This window comes from Acomys russatus, chromosome 30, assembly GCF_903995435.1.
Source record: "Acomys russatus chromosome 30, mAcoRus1.1, whole genome shotgun sequence".
Taxonomy (NCBI): domain Eukaryota; kingdom Metazoa; phylum Chordata; class Mammalia; order Rodentia; family Muridae; genus Acomys; species Acomys russatus.
Genome location: NC_067166.1, coordinates 19,360,423 through 19,377,543, shown reverse-complemented (window position 1 = coordinate 19,377,543; position 17,121 = coordinate 19,360,423). Strand labels below are relative to the sequence as shown.

General features: G+C 42.5%; 1 protein-coding gene across 2 annotated transcripts; it reads left to right on the top strand.

Annotated features, from left to right (window-relative positions):
• The first annotated feature begins 9,763 nt into the window (after positions 1-9,763).
• On the top strand, positions 9,764-17,121 carry Btf3 (basic transcription factor 3). Of its 2 annotated transcripts, none has more exons than XM_051172459.1 (6): positions 9,764-9,910; positions 10,461-10,529; positions 13,030-13,143; positions 13,473-13,674; positions 15,910-15,966; positions 16,814-17,121. In XM_051172459.1, exons 2-6 carry the CDS (start codon positions 10,461-10,463, stop codon positions 16,858-16,860), a joined length of 489 nt encoding a protein of 162 aa, XP_051028416.1. In that variant the 5' UTR covers positions 9,764-9,910; the 3' UTR covers positions 16,861-17,121. The 2 variants fall into 2 exon arrangements, with proteins under 2 accessions (XP_051028416.1, XP_051028415.1); XM_051172458.1 differs by lacking the exon at positions 9,764-9,910 and adding an exon at positions 9,917-10,148.

Genomic DNA, 17,121 nt, shown 5'->3' with positions numbered 1-17,121 from the left:
CTAAACTGCATCGGTCAGCCACACTGGGTTGAAAGCTCTTAAAAGAACCTACTGTACACATTTCCAATGCCGCCACTGATTTAAGGGATAGACCAAGCTCATCAGTAAGAGCTTTGAGGGCTGGAGAGATGGTTTATTCATTAAGAAAGAGTCCTTGTTGCTCTTGTAGAGGACACAAGTTTGGTTCCCATTGCCCATGTAGTGGCTCACAACTGTCTGTAACTCTAGTCCCAGGGGATCGGTGCCTTCTTCTGATCTCCTGAGACGCCAGGTGAGCACAGGGTGCACGTACATACATACATACATACATACATACACACACATACATACATGCAAAACATTGTACACTTAAAATAATTTTTTCAAAGAACTTTGAGCCAGATGTGGTGGTGCCTGTCTGTAATCCCAGAACTCAGGGAGGCAGAGGTAAGCAGATGTCTATGAGATCAAGGCCCACCTGGTCTACAAAGCAAGTCCAGGACAGCCAAGCTACACAGCGAAACCCTGTCTCAAAACAAAACAAAACAAAAACCAAAAAAACAAGGGCTAGAGAGATGGCTCAGTTGTTAAAAGCACTGACTGCTCTTCCAGAGGTCCTGAGTTCAATTCCCAGCAACCACATGGTGGCTCACAACCACCTATAATGAGATCTCATCTTTATTTTTTTAAAGACTTATTTATTAATGTATATACAATTCTCTACCTGCAGGCCAGAAGAGGAAATTAGATGACATTATAGATGGCTGGGAGCCACAATGTGGTTGGTGGGAATTGAACTCAGGACCTCTGGAAGAGCAGTCAGTACTCTTAACCTCTGAGCCATCTCTCTAGCCCCAAGATCTGAGCTTTAAAAATCAAAAACAAAGCACTCAGGAGGCAGAGGCAGGTGGATCCCTGTGAGTTAGAGGCCAGCCTGGTCTACAAATCAAGTCCAGGACACCAAGGCTACACAGAGAAACTCTGTCTCAAAAAGCAAACAAACAAACAAACAAATAAAAAACAAAAAAAACAAAAGAACTTTGGTTTATCTAAAACTAGACCTATTTGTGAATTTACTCTACCCGACCCTAAAACAGCTTCCAGGCTGGAGATGTCCATGGGAGTCTGTGTCAGAAAGCTGTGAACTTAGTATGAACTATATGGATGGGGCAGAGTCCAGACTGTTCTTCCTTCAAGGTGGCCTCTTAGAAAGAATTGTGTAAACTATGATGGGTGAATGCACTTGAAACCACGGACGAAGGTCTGAGTCCTTGGCTCTTCTCACATGACCAAAGATGATAAGACATAACACCAGGTGTATTCTGTCACTGTACTTGTATTTGCTAAGCTAACTGTAAATGTCACTTCGTGTTTTGCTTGCTTAGTAATAAACAATGAGAAGTGCTTTGTTTGCACTCCTGTTGATCTCAGAAGCCTGGAGTCCTCTGTTTTGTCCCCACTCAGATCTTTGGAATATATATATTTCAATCCTCCAGATGGTGCTTCACTGGCCACAGGGTGACTCAACAGACATTAAACAAACAAACAAACAAAAAAGATTTATTTAGTTATTCTTCAGAGCTCTGCCTGCATGTACACCTGTGGGCCAGAAGAGGGCATCAGATCACATTATAGATGGTTGTGAGCCACAGTGTGGTTGCTGGGGATTGAACTCATAACTTCTGGAAGAAGTCAGTGCTCTTAACCTCTGAACCGTCTCCCCAGACCAACAGACAATTTTTTGTGGCTCTCTTATTCAGCAAGATTTTCAAGAATCCTCCATTCACTTTGTGGCTAACTTCCAGGCCCTTAGCATATCTTCCAGTGCCCTCAGAAGCATTCCTTATCTTGCAGTCTCATCCTTTACCATTTCTTTGAATGCACAGCTGTGAAAATTCAGTCATTCCTTCTGAGGTGTCTTCACAGCTTCTGAGATGCTCATGTAACAAATGAATCGTCATAACCATTTGGTATTTTTTGAATCAACCAATTTAAAATCATTCAGATAAGTAACTTTGAAAACTTTCTTTTTTCATCTTTAAAAAACCCTGTCTCGGGAAAAACAAAAACAACCAACAACAAAACAAAAAGAAAGAAAGAAAGAAAGAAAGAAAGAAAGAAAGAAAGAACACAAAACAAAATGTGCATGAGTGTTTTGCCTGCTTGTGTGTCTGCGTACCACATGCATGGGACCCTGGGACCCATGGCTTCCTGGGACTCTGGAAGCCAGAAAAGGCACATAACCAGAGTTTCAGACAGAGCTGCCATGTGGGTGCTAGGACTAAAACCTCACTCCTTTGCAAGAGCAGCAAGTTCTGTTAACTGATGAGCCACCTTTTCACAACTGAAATTATCACAGCCGAAAAAGAGCAAATTAGTTTCGATCACCATAAAGAAAAGAAAAATATTGTTTAAACCTGCACAGATAATGGTGCTACTCAGAGTGCTAAGTTTAGGTCCCCACTCCCTTTATCAGGTTAGCAGATGTCACACTGTGTTACTTGATGGAACCAAAGAACACTTCCTGCATTCAAGAGGATTTAAGAAAGAACTGAAAAGGATATAGTTCTATCAGTTAGTACTCTTCTTCTTTATTTATTTATTTATTGCATGAGTGCTTTACAGAAGAGGGCAGCAGATCACATTACAGATGGTTGTGAGCTACCATGTGGTTGCTGGGAATTGAACTCAGGACTTCTGGAAGAGCAGGTGGCGCTCTTAACCACTGAGCCATCTCTCTAGCCCCATAATGGCTACTCTAGCCTTCTTAAATTGCTTTATGCTTCATTCTTCTTTGTTTAGTTTGTGTGTGTGTGTGTGTGTGTGTGTGTGTGTGTGTGTGTGTGTGTGTGTGTGTGTATGGTGTATTTTGATTTCATTTTGGTTTTTTGGGGTTTTTGTTTGTTTGTTTGTTTTGAGACAGGGTTTCTCTGTGTCACCTTGGGTGTCCTGGACACGCTTTGTAGACCAGGCTGGCTTTGAACTCACAGCAATCCGCCTGCCTCTGCCTCCCAAGTGCTGGGATTAAAGACATGTGCCACCACACCCGGTGGTTATTATATTTTTAAAGTTATTTTTGATATGCATAATGTAAGCATGTTTCAACTCTTGTATAAGGTATTGTGCCTATGGAACTCATTAAAAAAATGCAATGTGAGCCAGGTATGGTGGTGCTCACCTTTAATCCCAGCACTCAGGAGGCAGAAACAGGCAGATCGCTGTGAGTTCGAGGCCCGCCTGGACTACAAAGTGAGTCTAGGACAGCCAAGACTACACAGAGAAACCCTGTCTTGAAAAACAAAAAAACAAAAAATGTTTTTACTATTTTAAGGATTTTTTTTTTTTTTGACATTGAGACCTGGCAGCACTCCATTGGACTTCTAAGAAGATGATGAGCATCAAAGAATTTCCTGATAGAGTTTGCTCCAATTGTGGCAAGCTAGCTACTGGGCAAAAACTCCCCTTGCTCCCTCTGCACATAGAATGCTGTCTGAAATGTGCAAAACTTGGACACAGGAAAGTCGACTGCCAAGTTCTGCCAAGCCAGGGTAAGCAGCCCTTCATAATTCCTACTTCATAAATATGCCTGTCAGATATACTGACCCTGAAGGCTGAAGATTGATGCTGTAATGTTATAAAGAAAGTTTGGGGACTATACAGGCAGCCAGCTGTCTGTCAATTCTATAGTATTGGAAGCTGTTTGCCTGAATTTCCTGCATACACAGGTAATATTTATTCTTTCTCAAATGTCAAAAAAGGTTGATAATTTTACAATGAAGCTTAAGTTGTTTAGGATTTAAGATGTTTTTAGGCAGGTGGTGGTGGCGCACGCCTTTAATCCCTGCACTTGGGAGGCAGAGGCAAGTGGATCCCCATGAATTTGAGGGCAGCCTGGACTGCAGAGCAAGTTCCAGGACAGCCAGAGCTGATACACAGAGAAATTCTGTCCTGAAAAAAAAAAAAAAGTTTTTAGATCTAGAAAATGTTTTTAGAATGATAATACAAGTTATGATAGAAAACGATTTAGGCACAGAACTCTGAACTCATCAAGATAGAATAAAAATAGAATACTTTCCCCAAGGTTGCCAGGCACAAATGGACTGGACATTATGAATGTAGTTCTTATCTGATGGATTTCATAGTTGTTCATATTGTGTGTATTTTATTATGGAAGAAAAGGATCCTTTTATTAGACTAAAAAAGGGAATTGTAGAGAGAATATCTTTTGTATTGTATGGATACATTGCCTGTCAATTAAAAAACAAAACAAAACTATGGCCTATAGGAAAGAGTAGAATAGAATGTGGGACATACAGTAGGCAGAAAGGATTCTGGGATAGAACCAGGCCAGGAGATTCACCTGGGAAGACGTGAGGAAGACAGACTTATGGTAACTGAGCAGAGGTAATCAGCTACATGGTAGAATGTAGATTAGTACAAATGGGTTATTTTAAGTTATGAATGATTTTTTTTAAATAAAGAAAATCCCAATCATTTGATTTTACCAATGAAGACTCAGGAGCCAGACGCTGGGGTGGAAACCTGCTAGCTCAGAGAGGTAGAGAAAGCACCCAGCTGACCTTCCTACTCAGCTCACACCTCAATGGAAAGGGCCCCAAAGGCTCACTACCTCAGCTGGCAGCCCAGGAAGAAAAGGCCAAAACAAAACAAAACAAAACAAAAACAAAAACAAAAACAAAACAACCAAACACCAAAAACCCAAGGCCAAAGGCTTGCTAGCTCAAAGCTCAAGAGTTCAAAGCTAAAGAGCTCCTCCCCTCCCTGCTTGTCTTAAGTACTGTTCAACTCAAAGCCCCTCCCATTCTTTAATCCCTGTCAGCTGATTTTTTCTTAATTTTTAAATTTTATTTTATTAATTTATTCTTATTACATCTCAATGGTTATCCCATCCCTTATATCCTTCCATTCCTCCCTCCCTCTCATTTTCCCCTTACTCCCCTCCCCTATGACGGTGACTGAGGGGAACTTCCTCCCCCTGTATATGCTCATAGGGTATCAAGTCTCTTCTTGGGTTAGCTGATTTCTTACTCCTCCTTTTTTCTTTCTCTTTCTTTCTTTCTTTTTCCTGGTTTTTCGAGACAGGGTTTCTCTGTGTAGCCTTGGATGTCCTGGACTCGCATTGTAGACCAGGCTGGCCTCCAACTCACAGCGATCCACCTGCCTCTGCCTCCCAAGTGCTGGGATTAAAGGCATGTGCCACCACCGCCCGGCTCTTTTTTTTTTTTTTTTTTTTTTTTTTTTTATGTGTTTGAGTGTTTAGCTTTGTTTTGTTTTTGAAACAAAGTTTTTCTGTATAACAGTTCTGGCTGTCCTGGAACTCGCAGTGTAGACCAGGCTGGCCTCGAACTCACAGAGACCCGCCTGCCTCTCTTGCTCCGCCTCTTGACCTAGAGTTAACTTTATTAAACCCTGTGTACAGAAAGCTCTTGGATTAAAGATGTGTGCTAGGGCCTGCTGAAGCACAGCTTAATTTTCTATTTACAATAAACGGAAGGTCCTTGGATTAAAGGTGTTAGGGCTCAACCGTGATAAACAAAAGACAGGTTTTCACAGTCCACAGTCTCTGGGATCAAAGATAGCTTTGTATAGTTCACAATCTTAGGGGTCACAATGGGACCAAATATCCTGCAACATATGAGCTAGTCAGAGAAGAGCCTAGCTATATGGCCTAGGTATTTGTAAATATATTTTGAGTCTCATGAGTCATTATTCCAGGAGCTTGGGACTGGGAAGAATAACATCTACTCTGCTACAGACACACATATGCATGCATACTAGCTCATAAAAAGAAGCCGTAAGTAGTTACTATTCATTTCTACAACTTGCCAGGTGGTCATAGATGTTATTTATAACTTAACTATCTACTACCACATAGCATATTCCTTTTCCCTTTGACAACGTTAGCTGGTGTGGTCCTTTACCCAGTGGAGTGACTTAAACCTTTACTAGGGACCTTCTATTTTCCAGACACGCTCTTCCTTACCTGCCTGTGGGATAGTAGCCAGTACCCCGCCCAACGCCAACACTCTCAACTTCCTTGTCTGTTGACTCAGAGGCACAAGGAGCCCAGAGTGTCCAAGCGGTAATTTTCAGCTCAGCAAAACCATTATTATTTCTTCAGGTGAAGCTGCCTCCCTTTCTGCAACTAAAGCCTCTAAGCCAGCAGAGAATAAACACTGCAGGAGGACAAAGCCAGTTCTGTCAAGGGGCAACAATGGATGGTGCTGCCCATGTTTCCACCCCTTGATTTCTGGACAAGTTAGGTAGCCTGAAGGATTTTCCTTAGATAAAGCAGAGCCAAGGTCTGAGCCAGAGTTCCACGAAGAAAGAAGATTCTGCTGTTTTTCCTTGTGAGGTCCAAAGGGACGTGTAAAACTGGCAGCTCTCTGACTCTAGGGCCAGACTCAGTCACACGCTCCTGAATTCCTTCAAATAGCTGCCCTTCCTAACTGCCGATGTTCCTGCCTCTCAGGAAGAAATCTACAACAGTCTTGTTGATGGGCTAGGGTTTGGGCTGGAAGAGAAGTGCTGGCTTAGGTGGTACTGGCAAGTCAACCTCAGCAGTAGCTCAGGTCTGTAGTTCGAGCTTTGGCCTTTGCTCTGGGCCATCTTGTAAGGTGTCTCCATCTAAGGGGTGAAACACACATTTCTTGTTTTTTCTTGTCCCAGTGTGAAAATGGGCCCCAAGTGACTTATTTCACTGCATTAAACCCCATAACGTGATTTCAACGGACAATGTGTGCTCAGCTCTCACCCACTCTTAGTAATTTTCTTGCAGGCAAGCAGGCCTGAAGGGAAGAGGCTAGTTTAAGCACCGTGCTCTGTCATAAATCTACACCACATCCAGCAGTCTGGAGTCAGAGCTCAGGCTACTGGACCAGCCAGTACTTGCACTGCTGCCAGGAGGCCTGGGCTCGTTTTTCTTAAGCGTATTTTAAAACACCACTCAATGAGATCTACTTTCCAAGGCCTTCTTCTCTGGACTTGAAGTCCAGTTAGGAAGGAGAAATGGGGCAGGGAAAGAACGTATTATCCTTCTAGGCTAGGGGTTGACCAACTGCTCCTCTGCATCAGGCCAAGGTTTGTACTGACCACCTCAGGAATGCCCCAGGTACTCCCAGGGTTCTTTTCCCTGTGGGAAATATACTGTGTGTGTGAGCAAAAGCACTAACTGGCATCAAATGGAAGATCTGAAGAAGAAAAAACAAACAAACAAAAACTCAAACAAACATACAAAAGAAATGAAAACCCGTTTAGTGTGACAAAGAGATGTAACTTAATGGAGTAAAGGTGTCTAAGCAAGGTTTCCTGCGTGTTGGAGAGATAACATATAGCTATTAATGTGGCAGAGACAGAGATACTTGAAGGAGAATGAAATGAAGTTTAATGGATGATGTGCAGTGTGGTTTCCAGGCAACCAAAAGCACAGGACCCTGGCCAGTGAGATGGCTCAGGAGAAACACATTTGCCCCATAACCCTGACAGCCTCAGTTCAATCTCTAAGACCCACAGGGAAAGGAATCAACTCTCAGTAGTTGTCCTCAGCCCTCCACACACACACACACACATAAACACACACACACACACACACACACACACACACACACACACCAAAAGCATGGAGACATTCACCTTCAGGCACGTCTCAAAACTTCTTCTGAGCCATAACTCCCCTTAGGAATTAAGTATAGCCAGGCGTGGTGGTGAACGCATTTAATCCCAGCACTCAGGAGGCAGAGGCAAGTGGATCACTGTGAATTCGAGGCCAGCATGGTCTCCCAAGCAAGTCTAGAAAACCCAAATTAAAAAAAAAAAAAAAAGAATTAAGCATAATGTCAAGTAAATATCAGGCTCCTGCTGAAACCAACTCAAGTTTAGGTCAGAGATAAAAACAGCTTATAGATTTCTATTAGACAGAGCTAAGTAAGCAATTCTCACACTGTTCTATATAAGCAGTAAAGGCTGGGAGTCAATCCTACATTTGCTGTAGACATTGGGAGCATGTGGGAAATGGCAGTTCTGAGGTAACACTGCAACATAGTGTAGTTAGAGGAAGAGTAAAGCAACAAAGCCCTTGGTTATTCTTTTAAAAGACAGGTGTATAAATATTAGCAAAATCTGATGTCTTCAATGCTCACAAAACAAGCACGAACAATAAGAGTCAAAATAAATATTGTCTTTCCTTAGAGTTAAGAAGTCCTTGGTGGTTTACGATTGTACAAGTCTTCAATACCATGAAAAAATAAGGGAAAGTAAAACAAACCACATTTCTTGAATATAGGTATAAAAGTTATGCAGGTATCAGTTACACAGGTAGAGCTTTATTTTGAAAAATCAGAAAATATCATAGCTAGGAAGGTTCACATGCCCCCAATATAATATGAAGGGTAAAAGACTTTATGCATATACATTTCTTTAAAAAGAATTAGTTCTACATTTTACGCATCACATATAATAGTCATATGTTTTATATATTCTCTGTAACAATGGATACTGTTGCCTCACCTCAGTTATTTGGGTTTTTATGGTTAGGATGGGCAATTGCATAGCCTAGACCTCAGCACCATTTTCTGTAATAAACTTGGGTTGGATAAAAAGAAACATTGTTCTTTGTTGTTTCAAGGAAAAAGAAACTGTTACAATTATTCTACAAAGCAACGTAGTTGTCCCTCCTGATTTTTCTAACGACACATCACTGTATCACTGTTGCAATAAACTTTCTTGTAAAAATGTTTTTAGCTAGAGTACGCATTTACTCCAGCTTTCCAGATAAATTGTATTCTCCCCCTAAAACTTCTAACATACTTTCACTTTTGAATATTCAAAAACATTTCATAGCTGAGATTGCAGAAGGCTGACCACACAATTTTTATTTAAGCTTCCTTTTTTTTTTTTTTTTTTTCATATAGTAGATGCTTTTTAAGGTTGTCTTGGGAATGGGGTTGCAATCCCAGCACTGGACTGGGAGAGAGGACTCGAGGCTGGAGGATAGCTGTGAGTTTCAGCCTACCCAGGACACTTTTCAAAGCAACTACCACACCACACAACAACATGTAAATTGGCAAACCCAATGAAACACAAACCATTTGTACTGGAGTTCAGCCAACTTTAACTCACATCCACGCTTTTATCTCCAAGCACAGAGGCCCAAATTCATCTGATTGAATTAGTCAAGGTAAAGTTCGCTCCCTTGTTAGCAATGATTCATAATCGCTATCAAGGCGTCACGTGTTCGCCTATTATAGCGTTAAGTACACGATGCAAAAGGTGTAGAAGGTTTAGGGGTCAGAAGCCTATTGTTACCGGTTTCCGACCTGGACTAGATGAAATTGCTCCGAGGGGTGGAGCTCCGATTTGCATTCTGAGCACGCTCTCTAGAAATTCTGAATCGCCCACTGTCCACATCACCCAAGCCACCTAATTTTGGAAAGCAACAATAGCTCCACAGATTTTTGATTTTTGACAGTTGTTCTTTTTATATTTACACCCGGCATCGAGAAGACAATTTGCCTACTGGACAAAGCTGCACGCCCTATGGGTGGACATCGGGCCGATTGACTACGCGCCCTCCTGCCCCCCATCTAATCTATCCATGGCTTTTCCCAGAACCACCGGCAGGTCCGCAGCTCACAGCTTTCCGGTGATGCTCTCAGCCAGCCAAGGGACGAAAGGAGAGAACGAGCCGCCCACTGGACCAGTACCCATGCCGAAGGGGCCCTGGTTGCGCATGCGCAGTGGCGCCAAGCGCGCTCCCCGAGTTCCGGAGGAAGTGGCGTCTCGTTACTTCCGGCCTTCCTCTAGCTGCCATCTTGCGTCCCCGCGTGTGTGCGCCTTATCTCAGCTGGTCTGCCCGAGACCCCCTGAGCGCGAACCCTAGTCCCCCGCGCGGCCCCATTTCCACTCCGACAAGGTACAAAAAGGCTGTGGACGTCGGCGTGGGAGGAGGACGGGAGCGGGGGCGGGCAGTTCCCGTCAGGAGCGAGACAGGGAGGGACTGGGCTGAGGCGAGGAAAGCGATGCGACGGACTGGCGCTCCCGCCCTGGCTGACTCTCGGGGGCGAGGGCGAGCCAGGGGCGGCTGCCCCGGGGGCGAGGTGACGCCGTCTCTTCCTCCACTTCTCGGCGGAACCCGAGGACAGGAGCCTCAGGTACCGCGAGGCCTGCGGAGAGCGGCCGGGCCGGGCGGGCGCTGGCTAGGCCGAGCCCGGCCGGGGCCGCGGGTGGGGGGGGGGTGCTTGTGTACCGATGGGGGTGTCGGGGGGAGGGGCGAGAGTGCCTGTGCTCTCCCGGCTGGCTCGCAGCCGACTTTGGGAGCTTTGGTAGGGGGGCTGAGTTGGGGATCCAGGCCTCAGCCTGCGGAGGACGTCCTCCTTGAGGGTGTCTTGGGAAATAACGAGCCTGGAATGGAATGCTGGAGGGAGCCCGACCGTTCTTTGCTGAGGATTTTCCTCTCATTCTAGATGAAAGAAACGATCATGAACCAGGAAAAACTCGCCAAGCTGCAGGCACAAGTGCGCATTGGTGGGAAAGTAAGTTTGATGGTTTTTTTTTGTTTTTTTAATTCCCTTTGCATTTCTCGCACTGTTCTGCCACTTTGCCTAGCAGGGGAAATTAGCAAATCTGTGGGTGATGGCAGATACAAAGAGACGTGGAGGCAGTATATTTACGGGCGAGGGGGAAGGTAAGCATGTAGAGAAGAAAATAACACTTAAAAACGTTGCTTTACTTTCATGATATTCCAGATCTACGGCATATAAGGAGAACAGAAATATAGTTTTATTAATAGGGGGGTATATTCGCACTGCTAAGTCATTATGCACCCTTGACTTGTACAAAATTGGTCGGCGGGGGGGGGGGGTGTTGTTTAAGCTGTGCTGAAATCCAACATGGGTTCTAGTACATTCTAGGCAAGCTCTCACCTCCCGAACTGCATTCCAGGCCATTTTTTGTTTTCTTTTCTTTTATAAGTTACCTGACTGTATTGGTTTTTCCTATCCTGCTTAATGATTAGGTACTTTTTATTTTTTTAATTAAGGCCTTTCTGAACTATGTGCTCAACAGGATAATTGTCTTTTTTCAAGCTATTTGAGGATACCTTCCTTAATTGATGTATTTTTGGAGCTTATGAACAGCTGGTCTTGGATTGGAAAATACTACCTAGGCACGTGGTTTTTGCCCTTCTGCCTTTGTAATTATGCCACAATGGGAGAATGAAAGTGTGTTGGCAGATTGGTTCCTCTTGGTGGATGCTGCTCTTAATGAAGACTCCATTGAACCTGGTGTTGGCTTCTTTAGTCAGAAGTCCACTCCAGATGAAGATCTCCCTGGTTTCATGTACTGTGTTTGCACATTCCTGGTGTTTAACAAGGTGTGGTAGCTTATTGAAACAGCATGCCTTTACTTGGTAAAACTTGTGGAGCTTCCATAGCACGAGTTTAATACCCATTAAATTGTCCTAACTTTAACATTTACATTCAGTATGATATTCTGCAAGATAACCAAGTGTTATACGTAGGTTAAGTAAGTAAGACACAGCTTTGCTAAATTAGGGGACTTGGCCCGCAGTTAATATCCTCATTGGCCTTTGCAGACAGTTGTAGTCTTCCGTTTCTGTCCATGGTTAGCCTTAGATGTTTCTTGGTTTTTTGTTTTGGTTTTTTATCTTAAGGTAGCCTTCAGGTGCTAGGAACAAGTTGGGTGTGTTTTCTTGTGGTTTCTGGAGTGCTGTGCTGCGTGCAAGGTTGTACTCCAGTCGCTGGGCTTGGCCTGTGAGCACCGCTCCAGGGAAGTGAAAGCCTTCCAAGTTACTGCAACAGGAGACTTTGTATCTAGTTGTTGTTGACCTAAGACAAAATGTTTCCAGTCATACTATGGGAACATTTTTTTTTTTCTGAACCTTTTAAGAAACCTTACTTATAGGTTAATGAGTTTAGCCCTAGAGAAAAGTAGGGGTAAGTTCGCATGCTTTTAGGTGAATATTGTTCAAGACCCTTTTCAGTGTCTAATGAAAAAGCCGACAATCCTTAAAAGTCAATTCTGCACTTGTGAAATGTGTGGAATCTATAGGTGGTAGCCTATATTTTAGAATCTAAATTTCTTCTGGTGGTATTGTGCTTGGTCTTTTCAGAGTCTGCTGTTGGAAATAAGTTAGCATGTCATACAACTAGTACAGAGTTGAGGGAAGACAGGTCAGATACTGGCTTGAACAGGATTTTGAAAACTGACTAAGAAAAAGGGTTATGTAAACTAGGAAAGACAGTGATGCCTGTGAAGTCCTCTCAGCCGGGTGCTTGAGAAGAGCCTTTTACATGGGGAGAAGAAGAAATTTGCTCTAGGGAGGGAGTTAAGCCCTGGCTGGGAAGTGGGGTAGCTTTTATAGATGCACTAGGGTCCTAGTCTGTTCTCCTTTAAGGAACATCAAAGAGGTTTATTTGTTTGAGGAGACCACTATGGGTTGAGAACTTTCTACTCTTGGCTGGAAAAGACATCTGTATACAGATTCATTGGTTACTTTGTATATTATCCCATCTGTGAAAATTAAGGTCTTGATGTTTCTTTAAAAACAAAAGGTTTAGCTTAGGTTGGTGACACAGGGCCACATTTGGTCACTTAAAAATGATTTGTAAAGAAAACATGTTTGCAGCTGATAGACTAGTGCTTATCAAGAATTCGTAGGCCATTCCTTTCCCTTAACTAGCTTCAATTTTAACTTGTCTTTTTAACTTCTTAGTTTGTAGGTTTGATAATTACCTTTTAATTTGTATTATGTATTTGTTTTTATTTGAAACTGGGTCTCACTGTTTTGCCTGGAACTCATTGTGTTGAGTGGGCTGACCTCAAACTTAGAGATCCACCTGCCTCTGCTTCCTCTTGAGTTCTAGGACTATACAGCATGTGCCAGCATTTCCCATCTGGTTATGCCACCATGTTCCATCTGGCTAACTGTCTAGAGCAGAAGCAAGGATCTGAAAAGAATTAGAAAAGATCCGCTGTGGTATAAATGTGCTGTTTGCCCTTTTCCTCCCCTAGGGAACTGCTCGCAGAAAGAAGAAGGTGGTTCACAGAACAGCCACAGCAGATGATAAAAAACTGCAGTTCTCCTTAAAGAAGTTGGGGGTAAACAATATCTCTGGTATTGAAGAGGTGGGTGTCAGAACTGATGTGACTAGGACGTTTTAGTGATCATATGATCATATATTAAGTAGTTGTCTTGCTTTGCTGTTAGCAATGTATTTATGCCCAGTATATGTTTGAGTATCTTTGAAGGTGTTTCTCTCTCGTTAATTAAACAAGCTATTGGGGAGATTGTGAAGCCAGAAAGCTACTCAGAGAAATTGCTCCCTGTGCTTCAAAGGGGAAAACTGTATCAGTTAGCCAGATTAAAGTTTTTGCTTAATAAAAACATTATTGATTTTAAATGAATCTTTACTTAAGAATTGTTACTTATAATAATTATATTTTCTTCTTTACAGGTGAACATGTTTACAAACCAAGGGACAGTGATCCATTTTAACAACCCTAAAGTTCAGGCATCTCTGGCAGCAAACACCTTCACTATTACGGGCCACGCTGAGACAAAGCAGCTGACAGAAATGCTCCCCAGCATCCTCAACCAGCTTGGTGCAGACAGTCTGACTAGTTTAAGGAGACTGGCTGAAGCTCTGCCCAAACAATGTGAGTATCATTGTACTTGGCTGGCTACTTAGCAGCACATTTATGTGATCTCAGGGTCAGAATTGCTAAGAATATCTTTAGATGTGGAAAGCCAACTTACACCTATAAGAATAATAGACCTTTAACTGCCTGTCCTTGCTTGTAGTGATGTGCCTACCTTTTCTGTGGTCATACTTGATTTAGTGGATGATTGTTTTCTACCAGCTTAACTAGGTTTGAATCAAACTAAAGTTCTTGCCGTTATTAGAAATGAAAAATGTTGATTTTGAGTTTTGCTGGTACTTAACATTCAGAATTGTCAAGCTGGACCTGATGACCCACACTTATTAACACTTTGAGAGGCTGAACTTGGAAAATTACTGGGTTTAAGACCAGCCAGGGCTATGGGCATGCTGTCTCAGAAAAAGAAGACTAAAACTAACATCCCGTCTCCTTATTTACAGTCTTTGTGTTTGGTGGCTTTTAAAAAACACACACACATAATCAGCTATTGTTGATGAAGATGATATCTGCCAGTATTTTGGTGTTTCAAATTATAGTTTCATAGGGATTTTGTTGAGTTACAAGTACAACAGGTTGTGTGCTGTTTGATTTCTTTTGTAATAAACACCATGACCAAAAGCAATTTGAGAAGAAAGGGGTTATTTTTATTGCATTGCTCTTTACAGTCCATCATCAATTAAAACCAAGACAGGAAGGAGCCTTGTAGGAATATTGTTTATTGGCCCACTCCCATCCTCAATCAACTGCCTTTTACTTTGGAGATTATAATTACGTTACTCCCTTTTCCCACTCCAAACCCTACCGTGTACCCCTCCCTGCTCTCCTTTAGATTTGTGGGTTTTGTTTTGTTTTTTTCATTAATCGTTATTGCATGGATACATGTTCCTAAATATAACCTGTTCAGTCTGTATAATGCTACTTATATGTATGATTTCAGGACTGACTATTTTGGCCCTGGGCAGCCTTTCTTATTCCAGGTCAGCCTGCCCAGGAGCAGCACTTGCCTACAGTGGGCTGGCCCACCATACATCAGTTAGCAATGAAGAAATGCCCCACGTTGACCTGACAGGCAGCTCCTCATTTGAGGTTCTGACTTCCCTCTGGGTGTCAGTTACCCACAGTTAGACATCACAGGGGTGTGACTTTATGTGGGTGCTTGGAAACTGAAGAGAAATGGAGAGGCAAGTCAAGAGGTTTACACTGGCTTGCAGTTTCCTTGGCTGTTTTAGATGCGTATTCATTTTACCTTTTTATTGTTAAGGGAGGGCATCAAGATGTTTGAGACCATCTTGGACTTTGAGAGCCTAAATAGACTTGAAAGTTCCACTGATGGTGGTGTGGGTTAGAACTGTGTCCTCTCAATTCTTTCTGTTTGATGAAAGTGGTCTGGGTGTGATGGCCCATGGCCGTAAATCCCAGCCACTAGGGAGGCTGAACATTACAACTGTTGAAAGCCTGAAGAAATTAGACTGTCCTAACTTTTTTGGTTTGGTGGTGGTATTATTTTTTTAATTATTTTTATTTATTATTATTAATAGGCAGGGTGGTGAAGCTCAGTGGTATAGTTCTTGCTTGCATATTCAAGGCCATGGGTTCAGTCCCCAGTATCTCAAAAAGGAAATGGGGAGGGAAGAGAGACCCAGTGGTTTAACTGTTGAAAGACACTTTAAATTTGGCCGTTTTGTTTGCTTTCCCCTTCTTGGCTTTTTGAGGTAGGTCTCCCCATATAGCCCTGGCTGGCCTGGAGTTTACTGTAGTCTTGTCTTTGCATTTGAAATGCTATGATTGATAGGCGGGATTCGCCATGTTTGCCTTGGCTGTCCTGGACTCACTTTGTAGACCAGGCTGGCCTCGAAATCACAGTGATCTGCCTGCCTCTGCCTCCCGAGTGCTGGGATTAAAGGCGTGCACCACCACGCCCAGCTTGCCTTAATTTTTTAATATTTGAATTTCAGTGAATATTTATTGGCTTTATGCCATGCACAGAATATTTAGGGTAATGGCTTCCCTCTTCGTTTGCCTCCCAAAATAAACCTGACCATAATTTGGTGTGTGGTTTTACCTGTACCCAGAGTATTGTTTATGTCAATCAAAATGTCCTATTGATGGTACTGTACATGAAACTTTATATGTCAGTTGACATCAAGTTGTAGCTTGGTGTTTAATGTGTTCTTTCGGTTGATATTTATTGGTCTAAAGAAATGGGTTGGTTACATTTTCATTTTTTTACAGCTGTGGATGGAAAAGCACCACTTGCTACTGGAGAAGATGATGATGATGAGGTTCCAGGTAAGGGAGAAAACTAAAAAAATTCTGGGATGGGCTAAAGCCAGTGAATGTGAGGGCCTCACTAAGGAACTGAAACACACGGGTTTATGAAAAGGCATGGAGAGGTTTAAATATTTTGAGGTTTGATTTTTTTTTTTTTTTTTTAAGTGATTTGGTTTGCAATGTTTTTCTCTTCTATGTAGTTTGTTTGAAACCATGTTTCAGGTTGTAAATAAAGCCCTCACCACCCCACCTGGGGGGGGGGGGAAGAAACTATGTTTCAATATGTACCTCAGACCTCCCTCAGATTGGAGAACCTTCTGGTTCAGCCTCTTGAGTGCTGGGATGCTGACATGTGACACCATGTCTAACTAAATTATGTTGGTGAACTTCAGTCCTGTGGAAGAATCAAAAGTTCATACATTTTTCACTTTAGACAAATGTCTCTGGAACCCAAGAAAAACTCAATTCTGTTCTTTTGTGTTGACCAATGGGTTGTCTTTAATTCTTGGCTTGAAGGAGGGTGAATGATAACCAGGTTCTTTAAGTATAATGCTCGCTTTGATTAGCAGTCTCAACCTGGGGGTTGCATATCACATATTTACGTTATGGTTCATAACCATTGCAAAATCAGTTATGAAATAGCGACAAAGTGTCCTATGGTTGGGGTCACCTCAACCTGAGAGTATTGAAGGCTGTCAGCATCAGGAAGGTCGAGAACCACTGTTCTAATACTGACTGCCAGGTGGGCGGTGGTCTCCCTAGAGGTGACAAGTCTTTAAATTTTACAGTGTTTCCTTAAATATCTGCAAGTTATTTGTAGAATTGGCTTTTTTTCAGGATGTCTACTGTTTTGATTCTTTTTTAGATCTGGTGGAGAATTTTGATGAGGCTTCTAAGAACGAGGCAAACTGAATTGAGGCAGCTTCTGAAGAAGGTGACACTTGCAGAAGTTATAGGAGCTGCTATTTTATATCATGACTGCTTTTTAAAATTCTTTTGTTTATGGATCTGATAAAATCTAGATCTCTAATATTTTTAAGCCCAAGCCCCCTGGACACTGCAGCTCTTTTCAGTTTTTGCTTATACACAATTCATTCTTTGCGGCAAACTAAGCTGAAGAAGCCTGGGAATAAAGTTTGGAAAAGGTTAATAAAATTCTTTGCCTAGTATGTG

Coding starts and splice junctions, on each gene's coding strand:
- Btf3 (XM_051172458.1), top strand. CDS start 10,017: ATGCGACGGACTGGCGCTCCCGCCCTGGCTGACTCTCGGGGGCGAGGG. Junction 10,149..10,460: donor CCCGAGGACAGGAGCCTCAG/GTACCGCGAGGC, acceptor CTCTCATTCTAG/ATGAAAGAAACGATCATGAA. Junction 13,675..15,909: donor TGAAGCTCTGCCCAAACAAT/GTGAGTATCATT, acceptor ATTTTTTTACAG/CTGTGGATGGAAAAGCACCA.